At 44.1% G+C, this 27591-nt stretch overlaps 1 protein-coding gene across 3 annotated transcripts in view; it reads left to right on the top strand.

Annotated features, from left to right (window-relative positions):
- The first annotated feature begins 11563 nt into the window (after window positions 1-11563).
- CDC16 (cell division cycle 16) overlaps window positions 11564-27591 on the top strand; it is a 226676-nt gene continuing 210648 nt past the window's right edge. For 2 of the 3 annotated variants that reach the window (XM_033948569.1, XM_033948568.1), the window contains exon 1: window positions 11565-11939. Coding sequence is in view for 1 of the 3 variants with exons in the window: in XM_033948568.1 (XP_033804459.1) it covers window positions 11892-11939 (48 nt within the window). In the remaining 2 variants the exon portion in view is untranslated. Of the gene's footprint in view, window positions 11940-27591 lie in introns of all 3 variants that reach the window. The other variant, XR_004539864.1, reaches the window with a different exon arrangement.

Genomic DNA, 27591 nt, shown 5'->3' with positions numbered 1-27591 from the left:
ACGATCTCCCATTAGCGCAACGTTAAGCAATGATGCTGTTCTTTTGATCTAATAATGGAAAAATAGAAACAATAATTCAATAAATCTTGGTTATAATTTTAAAAACCTTGCGCTGGTGTCATTTTGCATGTATTATTGTTTTCAAACCTGAAGCTTTCACAAAGGCGTTGATGTCCCTTACTCAGTTCCCATCGTAGTTGCGAGAGACTACAGGAACTCATGGCAGCCATTTCGTATGAGTGATCTGCACGGGGCAGGAGTGTAGGAAGATCGTTCCTGCTCCAAAAGCCTGCCAAACCACCAGGTAAGCTCTGGGGAGGTCCGAGATGCAGCGTTTCGTTGAAAATAAATCCCTCAAATAACCAAATCCACGGATACTGAAACCGTGGATTCAGAGGGAGAAGTGTATATTATTATGCAGGTAGGGATGCTCTCATGCAAAAATATTTTGGTTCTGTTCTGGATATTTGAGTCTTACCATATTTCCTGGTTTTGAGGCAGTTCTTTTGGGTTTGTTTCACACTTTTTTTAGTAGAGCTTTTATTTTTTTCAATGCACTTTAGAGCTTTCTACACGATGGCCAGAAAAAGGGACCCCCACATTGTTCCAAATAACCCCAAAACATCCTATTGCAGCAGAAACATCTGCCTGAAATTTGACATTTCTAAGTATTTTTCAACAGAATGGAGCTCCATTGCATTGAGTTCGCAAACCAATTGAGCTCTTAACTAATGAAACCCCAGAATACATTGAGCCAACAGCTCAGTGGCATCAAAGACTTTGTGAATGTGTTAAGGTTGAAGGAGAACACTTTGAACACAAATTATGAATTAAGAAAAAATACATTTACTAATATATTTTAAAGGGTCATACTAATGACCTCTTTTACAAAGCTGCTTGGCAACAGCCTTGAAGCCCTTTAAATCTCTATGAGCTTCGGGGCTGTCGGCGCAGCCGCTAGTGCGACTTTGTAAAAGAGGCCGTAAGTGACCTAAATGGAATCACAACTATGGATGGGTCCCATTTTTTTCTGAACACTGTGCAATGTGTACAGATTGTACACACATCAATTACAGATTAACTTGCATTAAATTGATTTATACCCTCTAAATTCTTTAATGTGTGCTAATGAACTAAGGGGCCCTTTTTCTAAAGCTTAGGTCATTAGCATGCACTAAGTGCCATGTGGCCCACAGATATCAATATGATGCACAGCATTTAGCGCATGCTAATGTCTGTTAATGTGCACTAAGCATTAAATAAAAGGGCCCCTACATACCAAGTCTCCTGCTTAAGAGGAAACTTGCACGGAAAAATGGGGGGGGGGGGGGGGGGGGTTTGGGAGCCAAGCACTCATTTCATCTCTGCCTGCTTGTGACATGACCAACTTCCAGTGTTGTGGCCAACATTTCCTCTTATCAGATTAATGGGGAGGAAGTAACAGCTGGAGATTTGTAGTCGTCTACAATTGCATTCCTGGCAGAGAAGTGTTGCTGAGGGGGTGAGTAGGGGCATGGACAGAATGGGGCAGAACAGGAACAAGATTAGGAGTGGAGTCTAAATCTTCTGCTTAAAAACTGTCCTCCCCCCCACCCCCAGCATCGCTCTGAATGTATAACAACAATGCACATGCCTAACTGTTAATGTCTCCAAAAATGAGGAATATGTTGTGTGGAAACCTCAATTACGTTCTGCAATGGTGTTAGCAATATGGCATGTATCTGCACACTCTCCCTGGATTTAAGTTATTTCATTCTGAAAGTCTCCTTTACTGAAGGGAAAGAACAGTTTGTGCAGCTAAAATCTGGTATATATGAGCAAGCCTGAGAAAATCCCTCTTCTCTTTGATCTGCTTTTGATAATGTATCAAAATCTTTTAAACACTGGAAATCATTCTAGTGCAGCAAAAGTGGTTGGAATTGAGGAAGGCCCTAGAGAATTTTCATTTGCATGCTTAAATGTCTGATGCTGTATCAGGATAATATCACTTCATTGAGGTTTGGCTGAATCCCAACAAAATACAGTACTATTGTGTTATGAGTGCCTCTTGTTTTGCTGACACAGCTTGGTACCAAATATAATTTGCAAAGAATACCACTTTCTTCTGAAGTTTCAGCATCAAGGTTAGAGTTTGATTGTTCAAAGAAATACTTTAACAGCAATGATTGGTCTTGGCGAACTGAAATATAGAATGACTACAGTGACATGAAATTTTATCCTATTCCTTAATTTTGTACATTTTTTTTTCTTCCATACTTTGATGCTCTTAGCTAGACCTGAAAGTCTTATTTCCTTTCTGCTAAAAGAAGCCAAGAGCAGCTGCACAGTTGTGCTGGCTTTCGTACAAACAGGATGAAATAACTTTTATCCTCTTACCGATCGCACAGCAGGAGTGAAATTAGACAAGTAGACTGGGCAGATTTCTTCCAATATATCATCTTAAGACTACTCATACAATGAGTTTATACATGGTTCATGCAGTTTTATTTTCATTCATCCTTGTGAGAAGAGTGGGTTTTTTTCCTTTTGTAAGAAAGTAATCAGGAAGTTGACGTCAACATTCTTTCAGAAGGTGCATTTTATTCAATTCCTATACATGTTCTCATATTTAAGTTGGGTGAGTTTCAAGTTGTCAGGCATGTCCTGACATGGTTTGCGCAGAACAGACTGAATTCTAATTAAGAAGCTCAAAGTGGGGCCATTTCTCTAATCACTTTCTTAATCAGAATTCTGGTTTTTGCTTTCAAAACATTAATTTGGTAAAGCTGCATGTGTCCAAGAAGTGCATAGAAAGGAGGGGGAGGATATCATAATACAGTATAGTAATTGCATATGCTTTATGAATAAAGATTCATTGTCAGCCACATGCTACAATATATCAGTGATGAATGCCTTTCAGTGTGAACGAGGGCCCACATTGCTGATTGCCAGCAGTTGATGGAAGAGATGAGATCCCAGTGTGCTGGGTGAAGAGAAGGCTATTTTTTTTTTTCTTAAATCTCTTCCTTTACTTTCTGTTCTCTTTCTGTTTCCTGTATTCTGTTACAAAGACATACCCATGTTTCCACGAAAATAAGGCAGTGTCTTATACAGTACCCCCTCCGAATCTGTGGTTTCAGTACCCAGAGATTCGGTTATTCTCAATTTTTTTTTTTTTTTAAAGAAATGCTGTATCTCGGACCTTTCCCAGACCTTACCTGGTGGTCTAGCGGCAACACAGGGCAGGATTGATCATCTTAAGCTCCTGCCCTGTGCAGAGCCGTCATCAAAATGGCTGCCGTGAGTTCCTGTTGTAGTCACTTGCCATGCAAAACCTACCCTCCCCCCAGAAAAAAAAACCCCAGCTGGAGGCCCACTCCCTCCTATGAAGAACCTACCCACCCCCTGATAAAACCAGCAGGAGGGATGCCCACTCCCTCCTGCCATGAAAAACCTACCCCCCTCACCCCGATAAAAATGGCAGGAGGGATGCCCACTCCCTCCTTCCACCAGAGTCCCCCTTCCCTGCCCCATGACTCCTACCTTAACGTTGGGTGAAGGAAGTACTCAAAATACCTCCTGTTCCTCCTTTTTTCTCGACGCCACTGGGACTTAGGCCCCTCCCCGGTATATCATGTGATGCATGGGGAGGAGCCTAAGGCCCTAATTGGCTCAGATGCCTTGGACTCCTCCCTTGGGAGGTTAGGTGCCTAACTTTTAATTAAATTAAATTAAATCTGATTGTGAAATGTTATGCCATTATAGACACTGATTAAGCTTCTTACTCAATTAAATTAGGCACTGATATTGGCGCCTGACTTTAGGTAGGGCTTTATAAAATCAGGGCCCTAGTGTGCACAAATGGCTAAACTAACGCTAAGCACTTTATCATGTCCTGCATTAGGCCATTTTTTCTGCATTAAGGCCCTCATTCTATATATGGACCCTCAAACACAAGCACTGAGGAGTATGGCACATAGCGCATGAAAATCATAGTTTAGGCATTGTCTACTGTTTCATGCCTAGTGGTGCCTAAATTAGACTTAGGTGCCAGTCGGCTTCAAAACTTTGGGCGTCCTTTATTTATGCCAGGGTTTTCTTGTCCTAAATACTGGTGCCTAAGCCCAATTTGGGTACCTATATGCAAAACACACCCAAGATCCTTAATCAAGCCAACTTTCTGGTAGGCATCTATCTGAAATTTGTAGGCGCCTACCATCCAATTAATTTTATTTTTTATCAATTATGAGCTCATTATCAGTGTCGATTAAGCTTTTAAAATAATTAGGTGTATAGATTGGTTAGGTGTGCTGATATAGCACCTAATTTTAAGCGCCGTTTGTAAATTTGGGCCTAAGTGCATATTAGCACTTAACCCAGTTTAGAAAAAGGATCCTTTAGTGCATGTTAGTAATTCTAGGTCTTTGACTCCTAAATTTAAGTAAATCAACATGAGGCCTAAATTTAGGTGAAATTTCAGCTGAAAACTTAAGTTCCGAGAATGGCTGGAAATATAGGGTTCAAACTTATGAGCATAAATTTAGGTGCTCAGCTTTTTTAGAACATAGACCTCATTGTTTATAGAACAATTTGGTATTGTGACTAGCTTATTTTTCTATAGCTCTTTATTTAACAGTATACAATCCCATACATTTCCATACAATGTACAGAACAGGATGAACTAGCACTAGTTTGTGATGTATAGGCACCCGAGGGACATAAACAGGAACAGGATATTATAAGAAGCTCTTTTTATTATTGAGTTTTTTCTGGTCTTGCCATCCTTTTATTAATTAAAGACTGTAGATGCAATTTAACAGGAAGGGACTGAAAATGAGTCAGAATGGAGAGCGAGATCTTATTGTACCCATTACAATTTTTTAAACAAAACTTTGAGTTTTTCCTATTATAAGTCTGAAGGCATAGTAATTAATTGCTGTGTATTTCCTCCTTAATCCCCTGTCACCTTCTTTGACATCTGTGTTAGGCACATGGAGTTCCTCTGCTAACAGAAGTCAGGAAGAGAAAATTCCTCTAAGTTAGAACCCATTAGTGAACTTTCGCGTCAGGGGGTCAGATACTGCCACACAAAGGCCTGCAGATATGGCAGGAGTGCTGCAGTGCAGACATGAGTGATGGAGCAACTACAGAATGCAAGACCCCTAGGGAAAAATGATGCTTAGAAGACAGAAAATAACTTTTGCTAAATTTAAACACGTTAAAAGTTACAGTTTAAGAAAAAAAACAAAAAGCATGGGAAAATTTATAATTTTTAAGTAATAAAAATCAACTGAGTTTTTGGAATTGCCCAGTTTATCCAATAATGTCCAGTGTTTGTTTGGAAACACATTCATGCAATTGAAGAAATGAAGTCATGACAACAGAATGCAAAGAAAGGATGTGCTATGGTTTCAATGTATTCTTGAGAGTAATATTATAATAAGTCCCCTATTTCCAGCTTATTTTATAAAGACCAATGTCTGTGTGTCTTTAGAAAATTTTAGGGGCATAGCATAGGCATCAGAATGGGGTGAACCATAAGTACTATGGCACCCCTAAAATTTTATTTCCCTCCTCCAAAGTAGCAACGCTACAATCAGCATAACAGAAGAGGCAATGCAGCAGGCCAGTGAAGGGCCTTCAGCATCTACATATGCTCAAGACCTGCTGGTTTCCATTGCCTCTTTAACATGGAGTTCAGAAAGCATAGGAACCAGCAGGCCTTCAACGTGTGTGGATTCTTAAAGCCCCAAACTGACAAGCTGTGATACCTCTTCTGTTACTGTATGCTGATTGTAGTTGTCAAGGATCAGTACTGGGGCCGATTTTGTTCAAAATATTTGTAAGTGACATTGGCAAACAACAGGTAAAGTTTGCCTTTTTGCAGATGATACCAAGATTTGAAACAGAGTAGCCATCCTGGAAAGAGTGGAAAACATGAAAAACGCTCTTCAAAAGTTAGAAGAATGGTCTAATGTTTGGCAGTTAAAATTCAATGCAAAGAAGTGCAGAGTGATGCACTTGGGGAGCAGAAATCCAAGGAAGCCATATGTTCTATGAGTTGAGAGACTGTTATGCACCGAGAGGGAGAGAGACCTTAGGGTGACAGTGTCTAAGGATCTGAAGGCAACGAAGCAATGTGACAAGTCAGTGGCTGTAGCCAGAATGATACTAGGCTGTATAGAGAAAAGTGTAACCAGCAGAAGAAAGGAGGTTTAGATGCTTCTGTTCAAGTCATAGGTGAGGCCCTATTTGTTCTACTGTGTTCAGTTTTGGAGGCCATATCTGGCTAAGGATGTAAAAAGTCTCAAATCGTTCAGAGGAAGGTGACAAAAATGCTATGGGAGTTATACCAAAAGATGTAGAAGAACATACTGGAAGATCTGAATATGTATGTACTAGAAGAGAGGAGGGATGGGGAGATATCTGAAATTGGAATCCGAGACACTGCATTACAATGGTTCACCTCCATCCAGAATAATAGATCCCAAAGCATACTGCTTAACGATGTGCAACCAAAACTGATCATATAAGGTGTTCCACAGGGGGCTCTACTATCCCCACTATTATTCAATTTTTATTTTAGACCTGTCCTTGACAAAGCCCACACATACCACATACAGAATCACTCCTTCGTGGATGACATCCAACTATATCTACCGCTAGGAGAAACTCGCTAATGACAATATAGTTTGGATAGAATGAACTTTGATGGCAACTCCAGTAGTTGGAACCTAAAGATAGTACCGGGAGGACTTCTACGGTCTATGTCCCAGAAATGTCAAAGAAAGACAATTTAATCATGAATTAATAATGAGCATGATTGTTAGGCAGACCGGATGGATCGTTCAAGTCTTCATCTGCTATAATTTACTATATTAAATAGTAATAATTTTGCAATCCCCAAAAAGCATTCTTAAATATGGGCAGCTGTTAACCAAATTAGGCTGTCAGGAGAAAGAGCAGCTTTTAAACTAAGATGTGGGGAAAGCCGACAGTCGCCCAGGAGCTGATAGTTCAGGGTTTGATATCCTTAGAGGATACTATTGAACTAGGATATTTAGGGAGTCCTGGTAGAGAGGTTCCAATAATGGTGAAAGAAAGTCAGAAGGGTTTAAGAGGAAGGCAGAATAAAAGACTCAAATTTTCCCTGTTTTCTCAGCAGCCTGTAGTTGGAAGGGAAAAAACACAATTTGAAGTGTCTGTATACAAATGCTAGAAGCCTTAAAATAAAATAGAGTTAGAGTATATAGCACTGAATGATGAGATAGATATAATAGGCATCTCGGAGACCTGGTGGAAAGAGGACAATCAATGGGACACTATGTTACTTAGGTACAAATTATATTGTAAGGATAGAGTAGATCAAATTGGAGGGGGGAGGGGTTTCAAGTTCAAGTTTCAAGTTCAAGTTTATTGGAATTTGTTATCTACGCAATATCATATATTTCAATGGGTTGCACTATATGTTAAAGAGGGAATTGAATCAAATAAAATAAACATTCTGCTTAACATAGATAGCAGTGTGGAATCCTTACGGATAAAAATTCCATGTGTGAAGGGAAATAATATAAAGGTAGGGTTACACTACCGCCCCCCGGGACAAAATGAGCAGACAGATAAAGAAATGTTTTCAGAGATTAGGAAAGCTGGAGAAATGGGCAACTGTATAATAATGGGTGATTTCAATTACTATCTAATTCAATAGAGCATAATTAAATTATGAAAGAAAAAGCAAAAATTATGCTTGACACAGTAAGGATCACTCCACTGACCACTATTTAGTACAATAAAGGGTGAGAGAGAAACGCAGTATTTTGCACTAAGCTAAACACAGCATATAAATATGGGGAGAAAAAAGCCTCAGTTAATGCTTCATTGGCTCAAAAAAACTCCACAGCAGTGTTTACTGCAGTTCTATTACAATGTCCATATAGTGTTTCTTTCACAGGATCTGTCAGCTGAGGCTTTTTTCTCCCCATATTTATATGCTGTGTTTAGCTTAGTGTAAAATACTGCGTTTCTCTCTCACCCTATATTGTACTAAATAGTGGTCAGTTGAGTGATCCTTACTGTGTCAAGCATAATTTTTGCTTTTTCTTTGATTTCAATTACCCCAGCATTGACTGGTTAAATGTTACATCAGGGAGTGCTAGGGAGATAAAATTCCTAGATGTCATAAATGACTGCTTCTTGGAGCAACTGGTCTAGGAACCGACAAGAGGGGGTGCTATTTTAGATTTGGTCCTTAGTGGAATGCAAGACATAGTACAGAAGTTAACTGTCTTGGGTCTGCTGGGAAACAGTGATCATAACATGATCAAATTTGAACTGATACCAGGAGTAACATCGCAAAGAAATGTACTGTGCATTGTGTTGATATGTTTTTCTATTGCAGGCTGTTTTTTTAATTTTTTGACTTGTAAAATTGTCAATAGTTAAAAAGTATAAGTAAAGAATTAAAAAAAAAAAATCTAGTGTAGAAGCATTTAATTTTCAAAAGGGCAACTATAATAAAATGAGGAAAATGGTTAAAAAGAACCTAAAAGGATCAGTTGCAAAGGTTAGGACTGTAAACCAGGCATTGATGTTATTTAAAATTACCATCATGGCAGCCCAAACCAGTTGTATTTCACCTATCAGCAAAGATGGAAAGAAGAGGAAATGAGAGCCGGCATGATTAAAAGATGAAGTGAAAGATGCTATTGGAGCCAAAAAAACATTCTTTACAGAATGGAAAAGGATCCGAATGAAGAAAATAAGAAGAAACACAAGCACTGGCAAGTTAGATGCAAAGCATTGATAAAGACAGCTAAGCATAAGATGTAAAAACTCATAACAATTTTTTTAGGTATAGCAGAAGCAGAAAACTGTAAGGGAATCTGTGGGACTGTTGGATGATCAAGGAGCAAAAGGGGCGCTTAGGGAGGATAAGGCCATAGCGGAAAAACTAAATGAAGTCTTTGCTTCGGTCTTTACGGAAGAAGCTGTAAGAGATCTACCTGGAACAGAAATGGTTTTCAAGGGTGATGATGTGGAGGAACTGAAAGAAATCTTGGTGAATCTGGAAGATGTACTAAGCCGAATCGAGAAGTTAAAAAGTGATAAATTGCTGGATTGGATGGTATACAACCCAGGGTACTAAAAGAACTCAAACATGAAATTGCTGACCTGCTGTTAGTGATCTGTAACCTGTCGCTAAAATCATCTGTAGTACCTGAAGATTGGAGGGTGGCCAATGTTACACCAATTTTTTTAAAGGGCTCCAGGGAAGATCTGGGAAATTACAGACCATAAGCTGACTTCAGGGCCAGGCAAAATAGTGGAAACAATTATAAAAAATAAAATTGTGGAACACGTAAACAAACATGATTTAATGAGACAGTCAGCATGGGTTCAGCCAAGGGAGATCTTGTCTAACAAATTTCCTTGACTTCTTTGAAGGTGTGAATAAACATGTGGATAAAAGTGAGCCGGTTGATGTAGTGCATCTAAATTTTCAGAAAGCTTTTGACAAAGTTCCTCATTAGAGGATCCTGAGAAAATGAAAGAATCATGGGATAGGTAGCAAAGTTCAGTTGTGGATTAGGAATCGGTTATTGGAAAAAAATAGGGTTGGGTTAAATGGTTATTTTTTCAATGGAGGAGAGTAAACAGTGGAGTGCCACAGGGATCTCTACTGGGACTGGTGCTATTTAACTTATTTATAAATAATCTGAAAATTGGAATGACGAGTGAGGTTATTAAATTTGCAGATGACACTAAACTGTTCAAAGTTGTTAAAACACATGTGGATTGTGAAAAATTGCAGGCAGACCTTAGGAAATTGGAAGACTGGGTGTCCAAGTGGCAGATGAAATTTAATGTGGACAAATGCAAAGTGATGCACATTGAGAAGGATATCCTGAATCAGTTACTGGATGCTAGGGTCCATCTTGGGAGTTAGTTCCCACAAAAGGATCTGGGTGTTGTTGTAGACAATACGATGAAACCTTTCATCCAATGTGTGGTGGTGGCCATAAAAGCAAACAGGATGCTAGGAATTATTTAAAAAAGAATGGCTAACTAGACTAAGAATGATATAATGCCCCTGTTTCGCTCCATGGTGCGACTTCATCTGGAGTATAGTGTTCAATTCTGGTCTCTTTATCTCAAGAAAGATATAGCAGCACTAGAAAAGGTTATAAGAAGAGCGGCCAAGATGAGAAAGGGGATGGAACTCTTTTCGTATGAGGAAAGACTACAAAGGTTAAGGCTCTTCAGCTTGGAACAGGGACGACTGAGGGGAGATATGATTGAAGTCTACAAAATCCTGAGTGGAGTTGAACAGGTACAAGTGGATCGATTGTTTACTCCGTTAAAAATTACAAAGACTAGGGGACACTTGATGAAGTTACAGCATTATATCTCAAACTATGTGCTGAGGCACACTAGTGTGCCTCCTGAGATTCCAAGTGTGCTGCGACACACTGAGGAGGAAGAGAGGTGCTTGCCAGCTGACTTCCCTATGCGGTACAGCTCCAACACTGCCTGATTTGCCGAAGGCCTGCATGTTTCTCCCTTCTCTCTAGCATCCTCTGGCTTCCCCTTGACCTCCTGGTCTCACCTTTAAAGCTAATTACAGCAGCCTGCAGAGGATCACCGGTAGGTAAAATGATTTTATTTTCAATATAGTGATTGAAATGTGTCAGTATTGAGAATTTATATCTGCTGTGTATATGAAAATGAATGGAAAAAATTCCATTACAATTAGTAAAAGGAATGGAATCTGGGGCAGAGCTTGGGTGGGCCTAGGGAGGTCTGTGGTTGGTGTACTCAGTTGATATTTGTTAGGCTTAGGGGGTACTTAGATTGAAGTTGGTGAGAAACACTGCTGTAGGCAATCAGCTGGTGCCAGTGCCTCTTCTTCTCTCCGGCCCTCTTCCCTGCTGGCACCCCCTATTGGCATCTAAGGGCCCACCTGGAGGGTCTCTGCACATGGATGTCAATGTGATGATGTCACGCATAAGCATGATGTTATCACAGTGACATCCGCGCACTTCTGGGTGCCTCAAACCGTGGCCTCTACATTTAGTATGCCCAGGCTCAAGAAAGTTTGAAAGACACTGAGTTACAGGGAAATACTTTTAAAACCAATAGGAGGAAATATTTTTTCACTCAGAGAATTAGTTAAGCTCTGGAATGCATTGCCAGAGGTTGTGGTATGAGCGGATAGCAAGCTGGTTTTAAGAAAGATTTGGACAATTTCCTGGAGAAAAAGTCCATAGTCTGTTATTGAGAAAGACATGGGGAAGCCACTTCTTACCCTTGATCAGTAGCAAAGAATTTTACAACTCCTTCGGTTTTGGCCAGGTATTAGGGACCTGGATTGCCCACAGTGAGAACGGGCTACTGAGCTTGATGGACCATTGGTCTGACCCAGTAAGGCTATTCTTATGTTAACCATGTTTTTTGTGCATCTAGCCCATTGACCAGTCAAAGAAATCACATCAGTTGTCAGCGTCCAACTTGCGCTTATTCAAACAATTTCCCCATCTTCCAATCAACAGAGGCAGAAGGTATCTCCATAGATTCTCTAGGAACTATGAGTGAGCGAGGCCACTGTTTCCGGGAGGGATGGCTTTTTTCGTTACGCCTGTGCGTGAACGCCGGCCGAGTGGAAAGTGAAAGACTTTTTGACTACTCTGTATCTTTCTGTTATTTGTGCTGTTGTCTTGACATATATCTCCTTCTTACCCCGATTGGGTAAAGCAAGGAGCGGGTGCTTGCGGTTCGATTCTGCTGGGCCCTCGTTGTCTGCCCCCCCCCCCCCCCCACCTACTGATTATAGAGGGGGCACGAGCTGGAGGCTTCGGAGGGTTATCGCGTGCCGTTGGCTCTGCGGGCCGTTGTTGGTGCACGCGGAAGAGACGATGAACCTGGAGCGGCTGAGAAAGCGGGTCCGGCAGTATATAGACCAGGTGAGAGGCGAGACAACGGCCTGTGAACGCCAGGCTCTCTTTTGAGCCTGAAAGCGGACAATGGCTGCTGTTGCTGCTCTGCAAAATTACTTTCTCTGGTTTGAATATTAGGCTACTGATGTTTTTGCTTGCTTGTTTATTTTTTTGGGAGCGTGGGGGGAAGGGGGCACTTCTTGACCTATCAGTTTGCCTCCAGGTGCCGGCTAATTTTGTGATTTCCAGACCTTTAAGTAGCTTTGGACGTCGTTCTCCTCCAAAGCTGCTGCACAAAGATAATCTCATCAGAGAGAGTAACCTGAAATGTGCTGTCTGTGTAGTTTAGTGGTTGTATACTTGGCTATGTTTGGATGTGCTTCTCCAGGTGGTGGTATTGCAGAGGGGAAATAGCCTTTTAGCAATGACATTAAGATTAGCATCAACAAAGCAGGCATCTCTAAGCAAACAGACTTAGGAAAATCCTATATACTAAGCTGCCTTAGTTGTTACAAAGCATTAGTGAGGCAGATGCAGCAAGCCTCACTGTAGAGCCACAGCTCTACTGAAAAATACCACAAAAGAAAAAAAGCATGCTATGATTGATGAGAATGCAAATTATTGTCCTGGTAATCTGCAGTTCATTGCAAAGTTGTCACCTTTCTTGTCTATGCTAGAGAGTAGAGAATGACACGTGGGGGAAAAAATCTGTCCCCGTCACCGGACCACCATCCCCGTCCCCGCCCTGTCCCTGCCGTCCCCTTCACTGCCCCGTCCCTGCTGTCCCCTTCACCGCCCCATCCCCGTCTCTGCAGCATCCACTTCCCTCTTGCCACCTCACTGCCCTTCGTGCCCCCTTGCGCAGTCCGTGCAACTCCCTCCCTCCCCCTTACCTTCTCGGTGCATTTTAAGGTTTCAGAGTACTTGTTGAAAGCCACCGAAGCCTGCGTGCGTGTGTGGGTGTGAGCACCTTTCCCCCTTCCACTGTTTTGGTGGGTTACCCACAGCTACTCACGTCTAGCCGCGGGTAACATCCACCGTGTCATTCTCTACTAGAGAGTTGCGCAGGGACAGAAATCCCATCCATTCCTGCCAGAATCCTGCCATCCCCACCTATTCCTGTGAGGAATCCCCTCTGCCCCCCCCCTAAAAATTATCTATTTCCAGGGTAATCTGGTTCTGGAGCTGCACAGTTATGCTGCCTACTGTCTCCTGTGCTCCTCTGCACAACCACAGTGAGTGGTGGCAAGCTTGAGCCAACAAGATTCTTGAAGGGAGGTCTCGTGCCAAGGCTCACTACTGGGAGAGCTCTGAACATTCACCAATCTGGGAGAAAGAACTGGAGCTTGATGGCCAGTTAGGAGCACTTCTACAAGGATTAGCCATTAAGCTCCAGTTCTGTTTTCCTGATTGGTGGAAGTACAGAGCTCTCCCATGTGAGTGGCAATCAACAACTGGTGCGCTGAGGGATCGAAGAAGCTTAGAGGGAACATTGGAACAAAGGTAGACCGGCATTTCCATGGGAACCCTGGAGAACCAGCGTTCATCCCCGTGGCAGTCCCATGGACCTGGAGGTATCCCGTGGGGTTCCCAAGGGACCCGTTCTCATGCAGACCTCTAGTCTGTGCTTCAGCTGTGATTGGCTCAGGCACGTGTAGGAAAGGTGACATTAAAAAATTTAAAAAGTTAAGGCAGTTTATATTGCCCTGAGTGTCCTGTCAACTGACTTCCAACTTAAACACACCCCTGGTGTTTAGTGCACCCTTCCCCTTCCACACTGATCCGATAGTAAATGAATCCCACTTTTTTCTGGTGTCTAATGCACCCTCACCCCCCCCCCTCCACAGGGCATGGCATTAGATGAGAGGTAAACAGGGTGGCTGCCCTGGGCTCTAGGGGTCCCTGAACTCTGGTGTCTGTTCCCCTTCTTCTCTCTGCAGTCCAGTGTCTCTGACATAACTTCCTTGTTCTGCCTGAGTGGATTGCAGCAGAGGAAAAGCTTTGGGGCAACTGCAGGAAATGTTGTTTTTGGAGTTGCTGCCATACTGGTGACCCACTGTGTAGGGACATGCTTTGGACCAGGAAGGTAAGGGAGGGAGATGTCGGACCGTGGCTGTTTTAAGTTAGCCTGGGAGGGGGAGGGATGAGAAATGGGGAAATTCCAGACCAGAGGTAGTGAACAGGAAAAATAAATTATGAGTTTGGAAATGGAGGAGGGGGGTGGGGGTGGAGGCAATTAGCTAGCGGCTCTTAACGGGCAGGAGTGAAGGAAGATCACTCCTGCCATGATTTACTGCTGGAAGACCAGGGATACTAAAGGGCACGGGCAGGAGCGAAGGAAGGTTGCTTTTACCAAGATTCACCGCTGGACCATCAGGAAAGCTAAAGATATGAGGGGGAGGCTGGAGAGAGATAGCAATAATTAGAATTCGCTGGGACAGGAGGCAGGAGGGATCCTTCCTGTCCTGGCCACTGCTGGACCACCAGGTCTCATGGCAGACCCAGCAGAGACCTACAAACAGGTTCGGAAAGGGGGGGGGGTCTGCACTGAACCAAATATAAACCAAGATCCCCATTTTTATATTCGAATATATATGGTAAGTCAAGGAGAATGTTAACACCTAAGTATTATAGGAATTCTTCAGCCCACTGAAAAGGATAAGGAGACATCCAAGCATTGGATAACTCAGCAAAGAAGAGCCACCAGCTTACGGGTATTGAGTATAAAACCCAATGTAGAACTGTCGAAGAGAACTCTTTGGGTTTATGAGAATTAAAAGCAAATCGTCAGCAAATCCTAAAATCTTAATAGTCTGATGACCCACTCTTGATCCCTTAATATGAGGATCTTGAAATATGGTGCGAATAAAGGGTTCCACGTACAATAAAAACAAAAGTGGCAATGACACCCTGAGTTCCTTTCATAATTGGAAAAGTAGAGTTGTGAACTCCATTGATCAATAAAGCTGCCCTAGGTGCCACACATAGTGTACGGAAACCCTTCAGGAACCATCCCTGTAAACCCATATACAGCAAGGTCTGAAATAGAAAGGGCCATTCCACCATATGAAACGCCTTCTCCACATCTAGACTAACTAGCATGCCCTGTTTATTTTGATGCTGACAGTAAGCCATAGCCAGAAGTACCTTTTGAACATTCACCACCATGTAGTGACCCCAGACGAAACCTACCTGTCTTTCATTAATTAACTAGGGAGAAAAACAGCTAAATGGTCTGCAAGAACTCAGATCAGAATCATTATATCCACATTAAGTAGAAAGATAAGACAGTAGGAATCGACTAACTTCTGATCCTTGCCAGGTTTTGGAATGAGTGTAATCAGCGCTTTATTTGCCCCCTCAGGGAAGGATGTTAGATTATTACTCTAAATCCATTCATCAATCAGAGGGCCTAGTATATGAGCAGACAACATTTTGTAATACTCAATAGAAAAACCGTTTGGACCCAGTGCTGTACACAACCGCATAGTCTTAATGGCTCATTGGATTTCAATTGCCTGCAGTAGCGTATTAAGTGCCAGTAGCAACTCAGTCAGGTCTGAAGTGAAGCATCTTCTAATTATCCCAGGACAAGCAGGCAGCATATTCCCACACATGGGGTGACGTCACCGACGGAGCCCCGCAGCGAACAGCCTCGAAAGCAAACTTGCTTGAAGATCTCGATCTTTTGAGCACTGTACCGCGTATGCGCGCGTGCCTTCCCGCCCGAACTAGGGGGCGCATCTCCTGAGAGGATCCTCAGTTTGTTTAATTCTGCGGAGACAAGAAGACACGTTTTTCTACATCTCTGCAGCAATTTCGCCTTCTCTTCACCGCGACTATTTCTTTCAGTAAAGTTCGGTCGCTGTGCTCTCCTATTTTCTTTTTCGTTTTTTCTTAAAAAAAAACAAACAACAAAAAGTTTCATTTGTTTCTTTTATTTCTTGTCCGGCCGGTGAGCCTTGGGCCTAGGCCCAATTGCTCCTTCCGTTCAACACGGACTTTATTTTTTCTATGTCCCGGCCTCTCACTGGGTTCAAACGTTGTCGTCAGTGCAATCGTGTGATTTCGGTCACCGATCCCCACTGCCGTTGTCTACAGTGCCTGGGTCCAACTCATTCCCCAGAAGATTGTCATCGTTGTTTCACTCTTACTCCACGGGCTTTTCGACGCCAGTGTGCTCAATTTTTTCAACTTTTCGGAGACATGGAGCAACCTTCGGATTATACTTCGACCTCGGCGGCTGCCCCGGTCTCGAAGGCTTCGACTCCGACGACATCGACCACTACGGTCTCGAAGGCTTCGACCCAAGTTCCGGCTGGAGCTTCGGTCTCGAAGGCCTCGACCTTGCCTGCTTCGGTTCCCTCGAAGATGGTGCCATCGGTGAAGTCTTCCACGGGGGGTAAGTCTCCGGGTTCTCTTTCAGGTACCGTACCCAAGAAGCCACCAGAGTCCTCTGCACGTCCATCTTCCAAGCGTACCTCCAAGATAAGGGAATACTCACCTTCGAGGTCGCCCTCTTCGGAGCGTACTGCTGCACCTATGAGGTCAGAACCTTCTGTCTCGGTGCCGATGCTGGAGGACATGTTGAAATCTATACTGACCACTCAGATTTCCTCCTTGGTGGCTCAATTGGTCCTGTCCTCGACCTTGCCTCGGACGGATCAGCCTGTCACTCAACCAAAGCTTCCAGTATCTCGAGGCCGATCCAGGACACCGAAGAGAATTCCTTCATCTGATTCTTCTCCAGACTCACCTCCTCCAAAGTACCGGTCGAAACATTCGAGACATATTGCTTCCAAGCTTCGGAGGGAGTCTTCGGCATTGGATACTGAGACTTCTCTACCTCATTCTTCGAAGCCGAAGCATGGATCTCGACACCATCGCGCATTGACTCGAAGTCCTTCTCGACCGAAGACTCCACCGTCGAAGCCACCTCGTCGAGACATTTCACCACAGACCTCGACTCATTCGATACCACGTACACCTGGTACTTCTCCATCCAGGAGCCTTAAGAGAAAACATTCTCTTACTCCACCTCACAGTACAGCTTCTTCTGTGACTCTACGTCTAGACTCAGAACCACTCTCACCATATTCCAGAGAGGCTTCTCCCTCATACTCAGCTCTTCCTAAATCTCGCAGTGTGTCTCCTGAGGAAGCGTCTGATCCCAAATCCATTTCATTTGCCAAATTTATTTTTGATATGGGACAAGCTCTCAAACTGGATCTCCATTCAGATTCTAAATATACTCCTGAATATTTAGCAGATATGGAGCTTCCTCATCCACCTAAAGAGTCCCTCAGATTACCTATGACTCCTGTTCTGAAACAAACCTTTGTTCGTAACATGGAGACTCCTTATTCCATCACTGCCATTCCATCTAAATTGGAATCCCGTTATCGAACAGTTCCATGTAAAGGGTATGAAAAGTCTCAACTATCTCATCAATCCCTGGTAGTAGAATCCTCTTTGAAGAAAGCACATCCTTCTATAATCTACGCTTCAGTTCCTCCAGGTAGAGAAGATCGTACCATGGATAAGTTTGGTCGCCGTTTATACCAGAACTCTATGATGGCAAATAGAGTTCTTAACTATAGCTACATTTTTACATCCAACTTCAACCATTTTCTGAAGATTTTACCATCTTTTTACCCGGATATCTCCACCACTCGTCTTTCAGAATTTAAACGGAATCCTTAAGACTCTTTCTCAATTACGACTCTTCATGTTACAAGCCTCATATGACGCATTTGAACTCTCATCTCGAGTGTCTGCCTTTGCTGTAGCCATGCGTCTTTTAGCATGGTTACGTATTGTTGACATGGATCCCAATCTTCAAGATCGTTTGGCAAATCTACCTTGTCAGGGAAACAAATTGTTTGATGACTCTATTGAAGCAGCTACCAAGCGTCTTTCAGAACATGAACGCTCTTTTGCTTCCCTCATTCGACCAAAACCTAAACCTACACCAACTAGAGGTTTCAAACAGATTCCACGTTGTTATCCTCAGAAAACGACTCCTGCTTTTTCCAGGCCTCCTCCTCCTCCTCGTCCTCCTCAACAACAGCGACAACAAAAGTCTCAGACTCCTGCTACCACCAAACCTGCTCAGTCTTTTTGACAATCTCAACATGAGCATTCCAATTTCTCTGTTTCCAAATTCTCCCCTCCCCATAGGGGGTCGTCTTTCCACATTTTATCACCAGTGGGAGCTCATTACATCAAATCTCTGGGTGCTTACCATCCTACGAGAGGGATACTCTCTTCGGTTACTTCAGGTGCCTCCAGATCGCCATCCAAGAGAGTGTCCTTCCAATCAGTCGCATCTTCCCCTTCTTCTTCAAGAAGCTCGGGCTCTGCTTCTCCTGCGAGCTGTGGAGGAAGTTCCTCTTTCCCAAAGGAACTTGGGATTCTACTCCCGTTATTTTCTAGTTCCCAAAAAGACGGGGGATTTGCGACCGATCCTGGATCTCAGAGCTCTCAACAAATTTCTAGTCAAAGAGAAATTTCGAATGCTCACTCTGCCAACTTTATATTCCTTAATGGATCACAGGGATTGGATGTGTTCTCTCGATCTCAAAGAGGCGTATACTCATATCCCTATTCATCCTGCATTTCGCAAGTACCTCAGATTTCAAGTAGGAACCCTTCATCTGCAATACCGAGTTCTCCCCTTCGGGTTGGCTTCTTCTCCCAGAGTTTTCACAAAATGTCTGGTAGTGGTGGCTGCAGCTCTTCGCAACCAGGGTCTCCAAGTATTTCCATACCTCGACGACTGGCTCATCAAAGATCCCTCTTTTTCAGGGGTTATTGCAGCGACCCAACAGACTATTCTCTTTCTACAAAGTTTGGGATTTCACATCAACTTTCCCAAATCTCAGTTGACTCCATCTCAGTCTCTCCAGTTCATAGGAGCAACTTTGGACACTATCAATCTAAGAGCCTACCTTCCACAACCACGTCAGGACGCACTTCTTCAGATTTCTCAACAAGTCTTCCACCTTCCATCTGTTCCAGCACGAAAGATGATGGTTCTGCTCGGTCACATGGCTTCTACAATTCATGTGATTCCTCTTGCCAGACTTCATCTTCGTATTCCGCAATGGACACTGGCATCCCAATGGCAGCAAACCATGGATCCACCTTCTCGACTGATTTCCATAACTCCTTCATTGCGGAAGTCTCTCCGTTGGTGGATGCTCTCTTTGAATCTTTCAAGAGGTTTGCTGTTCCATCTTCTTCCTCATCAGAAAGTCCTCACAACCGACTCGTCAATGTACGCATGGGGAGCTCATGTGGACGGTCTCCGCACTCAGGGTCTATGGACTCAGGCAGACCGTCGGTGTCATATCAATCTGTTGGAACTCAGAGCGATATTCTATGCTCTCAAAGCCTTTCAACATCTCCTTCACGACATGGTGATTCTTGTACGTACAGACAACCAAGTAGCCATGTATTATGTCAACAAACAAGGAGGGACGGGATCTCACTCCCTCTGTCAAGAAGCTCTGAAATTGTGGCATTGGGCAATTCTTCACAACATCTACCTCAAAGCTGTTTACATTCAGGGTCAACACAATTATTTGGCGGACAAATTGAGTCGTCTTCTACAGCCTCACGAATGGACGCTCAATTCTCCAACTCTTCGCCAAATCTTTGCCCGTTGGGGAACTCCGCAGATAGATCTGTTTGCGTCACCTCTCAACTTCAAACTGCCTCAGTTTTGCTCCCGCATCTACGCTCCTCAACGTCTCGAAGCGGATGCGTTTCTACTGGATTGGAGGAATCAGTTCCTTTATGCCTTTCCTCCGTTTCCTCTGATTCTCAGGACTCTTGTCAAACTGAAGTCCGAACATGCCACCATGATTCTGATAGCTCCTCGGTGGCCCAGACAACCTTGGTTCTCCCTTCTACTTCAACTCAGCACCAGGGAGCCTCTGCTTCTGCCCATATTTCCTTCTCTACTCACGCAGAGTCAAGGATCCTTGCTCCATCCCAATCTGCAGTCTCTACACTTAACGGCTTGATACCTTTCTGCATAACAGACTTTCCTCAATTTTCTCAGTCTGTTCAAAATATATTACTTGCTTCCAGAAAGCCTTCAACTAGACAATGTTATGGCCAGAAGTGGACTAGATTTTCTGCTTGGTGTTCTACGCGTCACTTGCAACCTATATCGTCCTCTTTAGCATCAGTTTCGGACTACTTGCTTCATTTGTCCCAGTCTGGACTTCAAACTACATCTGTTCGAGTCCATCTTAGTGCTATAGCTGCTTTTCATCAGCCTCTGGATGGAAAACCTCTTTCTGCACATCCTATGGTTTCTCGCTTTATGAAAGGACTTCTCAATCTCCATCCATCGCTTAACATAGAAACATAGAAATAGACGGCAGATAAGGGCCACGGCCCATCAAGTCTGCCCACTCCAGTGATCCTCCCTATCTATCTTTGGGATAGATCCCACATGTCTGTCCCATCTGGCCTTAAAATCCGCCACACTGGTGGCCTCAATAACCTGAAGTGGAAGACTATTCCAGCGATCAACCACCCTTTCAGTGAAGAAGAACTTCCTAGTGTCACTGTGCAGTTTCCCGCCCCTGATTTTCCACGAATGCCCCCTTGTTGCCGCGGGACCCTTGAAGAAGAAGATGTCTTCTTCTACCTTGATGCAGCCCGTGAGATATTTGAATGTCTCGATCATATCTCCCCTCTCTCGACGCTCCTCGAGTGAGTAGAGCTGCAAATTCCCCAACCGCTCCTCGTACGGGAGCTCCCTGAGTCCCGAGACCATCCTGGTGGCCATTCTCTGGACCGATTCCAGTCTCAGCACATCCTTGCGGTAATGCGGCCTCCAGAATTGCACACAGTACTCCAGGTGCGGTCTCACCATGGATCTATACAGTGGCATAATGACTTCAGGTTTACGGCCGACGAAACTCCTGCGTATGCAACCTATGATTTGCCTTGCTTTGGATGAAGCTTGCTCCACTTGGTTTGCAGACTTCATGTCTTCCCTGACAATCACCCCCAAGTCTCTTTCTGCTTCAGTTCTTGTCACGATCTCGCCATTTAGGGTGTAGATCTTGCATGGATTTTGGCTTCCCAGGTGCATGACTTTGCATTTTTTGGCATTGAAACTGAGTTGCCAGGACCTAGACCAGTGCTCCAGCAGAAGTAAGTCATGCACCATATCGTCTGTCATTGCTTTTTTGTCTGTTGTGCTTTTGCTCACTACATTGCTCAGTTTGGCATCATCGGCGAACAATGTTATTCTACCTCGGAGCCCTTCTGTCAAGTCTCTTATATAGATGTTGAACAAGATCGGGCCCAGGACGGAGCCCTGTGGCACTCCACTTATCAACTCCGACATCTCGGAGGGGGTGCCATTCACCATCACCCTCTGAAGCCTACCTCCAAGCCAGTTCCCAACCCATTTGGTTAATGTGTCGCCCAAACCTAAAGAACTCATCTTGTTCAGCAACCTGCGGTGTGGCACGCTATCAAATGCTTTGCTGAAATCCAGGTAGACGATGTCCAGGGACTCACCAACATCCAGCTTCCTCGTCACCCAGTCAAAGAAGCTGATCAGGTTGGATTGGCAGGATCTCCCCTTAGTAAATCCATGTTGGCGGGGATCCCGCAGATTCTCCTCGTCCATGATCCTATCCAATTGGCGTTTGATTAGGGTTTCCATTAGTTTGCTCACTATTGAAGTGAGACTCACTGGTCTGTAGTTTGCTATCTCCATCCTGGAGCCTTTCTTGTGTAGTGGCATGACGTTAGCCGTCTTCCAGTCCATCGGGACGTTACCTATACTAAGGAAGAGATTGAAGAGCGCGGATAGTGGTTCCGCCAAGACATCACCCAACTCCCTGAGTACCCTAGGGTGTAGGTTGTCAGGCCCCATTGCCTTGTTGACCTTGATTTTTGACAGCTCGCAGTAGACGCTGCTGGGTGTAAATTTGAAATTACTAAACGGGTCTACTGATTTAATCCTTGTCTGTGGCTGAGGGCCGATTCCCGGCGCCTCGCGGGTGAAGACTGAACAGAAGTATTCATTTAACAGTTGGGCCTTTTCCGAGTCCATCTCTACATGGTCTCCGTCTGGTTTTCTGAGTCGTACTATCCCACCCGAGTTCTTTTTTCAGTCACTAATATACCTGAAGAAGGATTTATCTCCCTTCTGGATGTTCTTTGTTAGAGACTCCTACATTCGGAATTTGGCCTCTCTAACTGCCGCTTTGACGGCTCTTGATTTGGTCAGATAATCTACTCTGGAGTCCTGTGTCCCTGATTGTTTGTAAGAGATGAATGCTTTTTTCTTCTCTTTGATGAGGTCCGAGATCTCCATAGAGAACCACTGTGGCTTGTTGTTCCTACTCCGTTTGCTTACTGATTTAACATAGCGGTTTGTTGCTTCCTGTATGGTGGTTTTCAAAGTTGACCACATTTCTTCCACGCTGTCGGTGTCTGCTTGGGTTTGTAGCGCCTGGTGAACGAAGTCTCCCATGTCTTGGAAGTTTGTGTCCTTGAACTTGAGAACCTTGGTCAATGTGGTAGATTTCGTGAAACCTTTCCTGAGATTGAACCATATCATATTGTGGTCACTGGAGGCCAAAGTTTCACCCACCGAGACCTCTGCGATACTTTCTCCATTGGTAAGTACCAGGTCCAAAATTGCCTGATCCCTTGTTGGCTCAAATACCAGTTGCCTGAGTCCTGCTCCATTCAAAGAGTTTAATAGCTTCCTGCTGCTTCCGGAAGCAGAGGAAAGCGTGACCCAATCCACATCGGGCATGTTGAAGTCACCTACCAATACTTTGTCCCCCTGCAAGGTGATATTCTCTATATCTCCGATTAATTCCAAATCTAGGTCTTCTTGATGTTTTGGGGGTCTGTATACTACGCCAAGATACAGGCATTTGTCCTTCCCTCTGGCCAAATTTACCCAAAGGGATTCCCCAGTGTACTGTACATCTGTGATTCTGGTGACCTTAATGTCATCTTTAGTATATAATGCTACCCCACCTCCCATTTTGCCCTCCCTGTCCCGACGAAGCAAGTTGTAACCTGGTATGACCATGTCCCACCCATGGGAGTCTGTCAGCCAGGTCTCAGATATTGCCACCACATCCAGGTCGGCATTCCTCATTTCTGTTTCCAAGTCTAGGATCTTGTTTCCCAGACTGTGGGCGTTGACGTACATAGCCCTCCATGTTGTGTGCTTGTTGTATCTCAGTGGGGACAATCCCTATATATCAACTAGGACACCATTAGTATTTTTTGCGTGTCTCTTACACTCCCTAGACCCAGAGCTACAGCGTGTACTTATCCCGGACTCCCCATGACTACAGTTGCTCCTATCCCAGACTTGGTAATGTGTGTACCCTGTGGGGGTATTCCCGTTTGGGCTACTTGAGCTCCTTTAGTGCAATTTGCAGCGTGTGCACTCTCGCTGGTCCCAGAATTACAGTGTGTACTCCTCTAGACCCAGAATTGCTATGTGTACTCCCCTTAGAACCAGAATTGTAATGTGACCCAGAAATGTAGTGTTTACTTAGTTCAGTCTCAAAATAGTATTGGTAGCCCGTACCCTCCCCCAACTTACCTAGTTTAAAGCCCTGTGTAGTAGGCGGGCTAGACGGTGTCCAAGGACGTTCTTCCCCCTCTTGGTCAGGTGTAACCCGTCTGGTCCAAGCAGTCCTTGCAGTGCCTCTCCGTGGTGCATGAACCCCAAGTTCATCTCCTTGCACCATTCCTGCAGCCAGTCGTTCACCCTCCGGACTCGATCCTCCCTGGCACTGCCCTTGCCCCTCACTGGGAGGATCGAGGAGAAGACCACCTGCGCATCCATCCTCCTCAGCTTCTCTCCTAGGGCTCTGAAGTCTTCGGGTATGCTTTCCGGGGTGCCCCTGGCAGTGTCGTTGGTTCCGACGTGGATGAGAATCATAGGGAAGTGATCTTGGGGCTTGATGAGTCTGCCCAGGCTAGCAGTTACATCCCGGATCTTGGTCCCCGGCAAGCAGCAGACCTCTCTTGATTGCAGATCTGGTCTACAAATTGGTCCCTCGGTGCCCCTTAGCAGTGAATCCCCGATGACCACAACTCTGCGCTTCCTAGGGGTGGGCCGACCTGTGGACTCTGGAACCGGAACCGTCTGTTCAACCACTTCTTGTACCTCGTTGTCAGGACCATCCTGTAGCAGCTGGTATCTGTTCTTAAGGGGGATATGTGGTGTCGATGTAGAGCTGCCCTGTATGTGAGAGAGAGAAACTGAATTAGGTTTTCTGCGTTTACCTGTGGAGGAAGTCACCAGCTGCCAGGTATCGGCGTCTCCAGTGACTTCCTGAATTCCGACGGTAGGATTCAAGTCTGAAGTTCTGGAAGCTCTGGGTGACTCAAGGATGGTCTTGTCAGGCTCTCGTTCGGCGATCTGAGACAGTTCCTGGATTATTCCGTCGATGAAGGTCTCGTCATCACGGATGCTCCTTAAGCGTTGAATCTCTTCTCTCAGACTCCTCAGCTCTATCAGAAGGCTTTCATCTGGCTGATCAATTGGTTCCGTCTGAGTGGAGACTGAAGACATCTGTACAGAGACCTCTGTCCAGGCTCCCCCTCAATCTGTACGAAGATCGTAGCCATCCCCTGGGTACTCTCCCACATCAGCATACCAACCATCTGGGGAAAAAGACCACCCACAAAACCAAAAACAGAAAACCTCAACCGTCATCCAAAAACCAAAGAAAATCTCCTCCAACCAAACAGCTCACCAACTCCCCAAACTCTCAATATCTCTTTATCATGCGCATACATGAACATCAGATCAATATGCACAAAAGCAGATCTTATTAAGGACTGGATAGTTAAAAAACAACTAAGCTGCTTATTCCTAACCGAAACCTGGCTAACCTCAGAATCCGATCCCATCATCACAGAACTATGCCCAACGGGTTACAAAATAGAATTGATCTGTAGGAAAAAAAAGCGTGGTGGAGGTCTTGCCATCATACTCAAAAACAACATCAATATAAAGACTCTAGACAAACACTCCACACCACACCTAGATCTCCTAGCCTGCCAACTATCCGAAGACTCACTTGCCGGAACATTAACATGCATCCTCTGTTACTCAACACCAGGAAAGTGGAATGATAACGAACAAGATATTGAAGAATTTATTTACCAGAATTCCCTTACATCACCTCACAACCTAATCCTAGGAGACATAAACCTCCATCTTGAAGATCACACCTCTAAACAAGTAATAAATCTTCTCTCATACCTCAAAGCACTGAACTACCAGATCCTTAACCCCCAACCCACACATGAAAAAGGCCACCAACTAGATGTCGCTGCTTACATGACCCAACACCCTCACAAACCCGAAATCCTTATCTCAAATGGGGCCTGGTGCCCCTCACTCTGGTCAGACCACTACAAATACACCTTTAACATCAACTGGCCTCAAAACATTATCAAACAATCTCCAAAAAAAACCTCCTTCAAAATACGCCAAAAAATTGAACCCCTCACATTTTGGGATAAAGCAGACCAAGCCATCACCAACACAACCCCCAACGAATTCATATCCCATTGGCGAACCATAAGCGAAACCATCCTGAATGAACTAGCCCCAGAAAAACTAAAATTTAAAATAAGTAGACCTTCTGATAAATGGTTCGATTCCGAACTCCTCCAAGCAAAAAAGCTCTGCAGACAACTAGAGAGAGACTGGAAAAAAAATAAGAGCTCAGAACACACTAAAACAGCATGGAGAAATCAAATAAACCAATACAAAATCAAACTCAAGGAAAAACGGAAAGCCTACTACTCCAAAATGATAGGCACAAAAATCCCAGACACAAAAAAACTATTCAATCTAGTAAAGAACCTCACTGACACCAAACCATACCTGGCCACTCAAGGTATCCACCCACCGACAGCCATCCAACTAGCAGATCACTTCAAAAATAAGATCACAAATATCAGAGCTGCATTCATAAACACACCCACCCATCTCGAAAAAATAATAACAAACCCAACAACTGATGAAGCCATCGTAGCAGACAGATGCTGGTCCAACTTCCCAATCCTACTTTGGTCGGATATGAACAGACTCTACAATAAATACAGCCATGCATCCAGCGAACTCAATAATTGCCCCACCTACCTGTTATCAAACGCCTCCACCACATTCAAAACCAACTTGATGCTATGGATTCAAACCACACTAACAGAAGGCCAATTCCCACAGGATTTAGGAGAGATTATAATCACTCCTATCATAAAAGATCACAAGGGCCCAATAGATAACCCCTCCAACTACAGGCCTATCGCTTCAATACCAATGTATGTCAAAATAATAGAAGGCCTTGTTACACAACACCTCACAAACTACCTGGAAAAACATAACCTACTCCACCACTCACAATCAGGTTTTCGAACCAACCATAGCACAGAAACACTTCTAATCTCACTCCTAGATATAGCCCGGCAACATATCAGTAAAGGAAAAAAGATGATACTAATACAACTTGACCTCTCTGCAGCATTTGACCTAGTTGACCACACCTTATTACTACAGATACTCGACGCCATAGGGATCTCAGGCAAGGTCTACAATTGGTTACAAGGGTTCCTCAAATCAAGAACCTACAGGGTAAAATACAACGATACCAAATCAGAGCCATGGGCAAACCCCTGCGGAGTACCACAAGGATCACCTCTCTCACCTACACTCTTCAACCTCTTTATCTCCTCCTTAGGAGCCACCTTAGATAAACTAAACGTCACATCCTTCAGCTACGCAGACGACATCACTATACTCCTCCCCTTCGACCCTTTAGAACCCACCACCACAGAAAAGCTGGATACAACCTTAGAAACAGTAGAAAAATGGATGATGGATCACAAACTAAAACTAAACCCAGAAAAAACAAAATTCCTCCTGCTTGAAAAGGCTAAAACCCCTACTATCACAGAACTGATAATCAAAAACACCAAATACCCAATACAACTTGAACTAAAACTACTAGGAGTTACCATAGACAGATGTTGCACAATGCACTCCCAAATCAACAAGACGACACAGAAAGCCTTCCTAACCATGAGAAACCTACGCAAAATCAGAAAATTCTTCAACCAAACACAATTCAGACTAATAGTACAATCCTTAGTACTAGGTCTACTGGACTATTGCAACTCCCTATATCTCCCTTGTCCAGCCTTTATGATAAAGCAACTCCAGACCATACAAAACACCGCCCTCAGACTAATCTACTCACTTAGAAAATATGATCACATAACAGCTGCCTTCTTAGACTCCCACTGGCTACCCATACAAGCACGAATTCAATTCAAATTCTACTGCCTATTATTTAAAGCATTACACGGCTCTTCCCCATCCTACCTAACCAACCGCTTAAACCAGATCTCCTCAAAAAGACACAGAAGAACCCCTAACCCTTTCACCTTCCCCCCTTTCAAGGGCACACATCGCAAGAAAATGTTCGATAATCTTCTGGCAACTCAAGCAGCAAAACTCAACCAATCCGTCTCCAACCTGCTGACAACATCGGACGACTTCAAGACGTTCCGCAAAGAAATCAAAACCCTGCTCTTCAAAAAATTCATCCAAAAATCCTAACCCCCTTACCTACCACCAGCTCACTTCTCC

This window comes from Geotrypetes seraphini, chromosome 6 (genome assembly GCF_902459505.1).
Source record: "Geotrypetes seraphini chromosome 6, aGeoSer1.1, whole genome shotgun sequence".
Classification (NCBI taxonomy): Eukaryota; Metazoa; Chordata; class Amphibia; order Gymnophiona; family Dermophiidae; genus Geotrypetes; species Geotrypetes seraphini.
The sequence above is the reverse complement of the archived record's forward strand: the minus strand, read 5'-3'. Positions and strand labels throughout refer to the sequence as shown.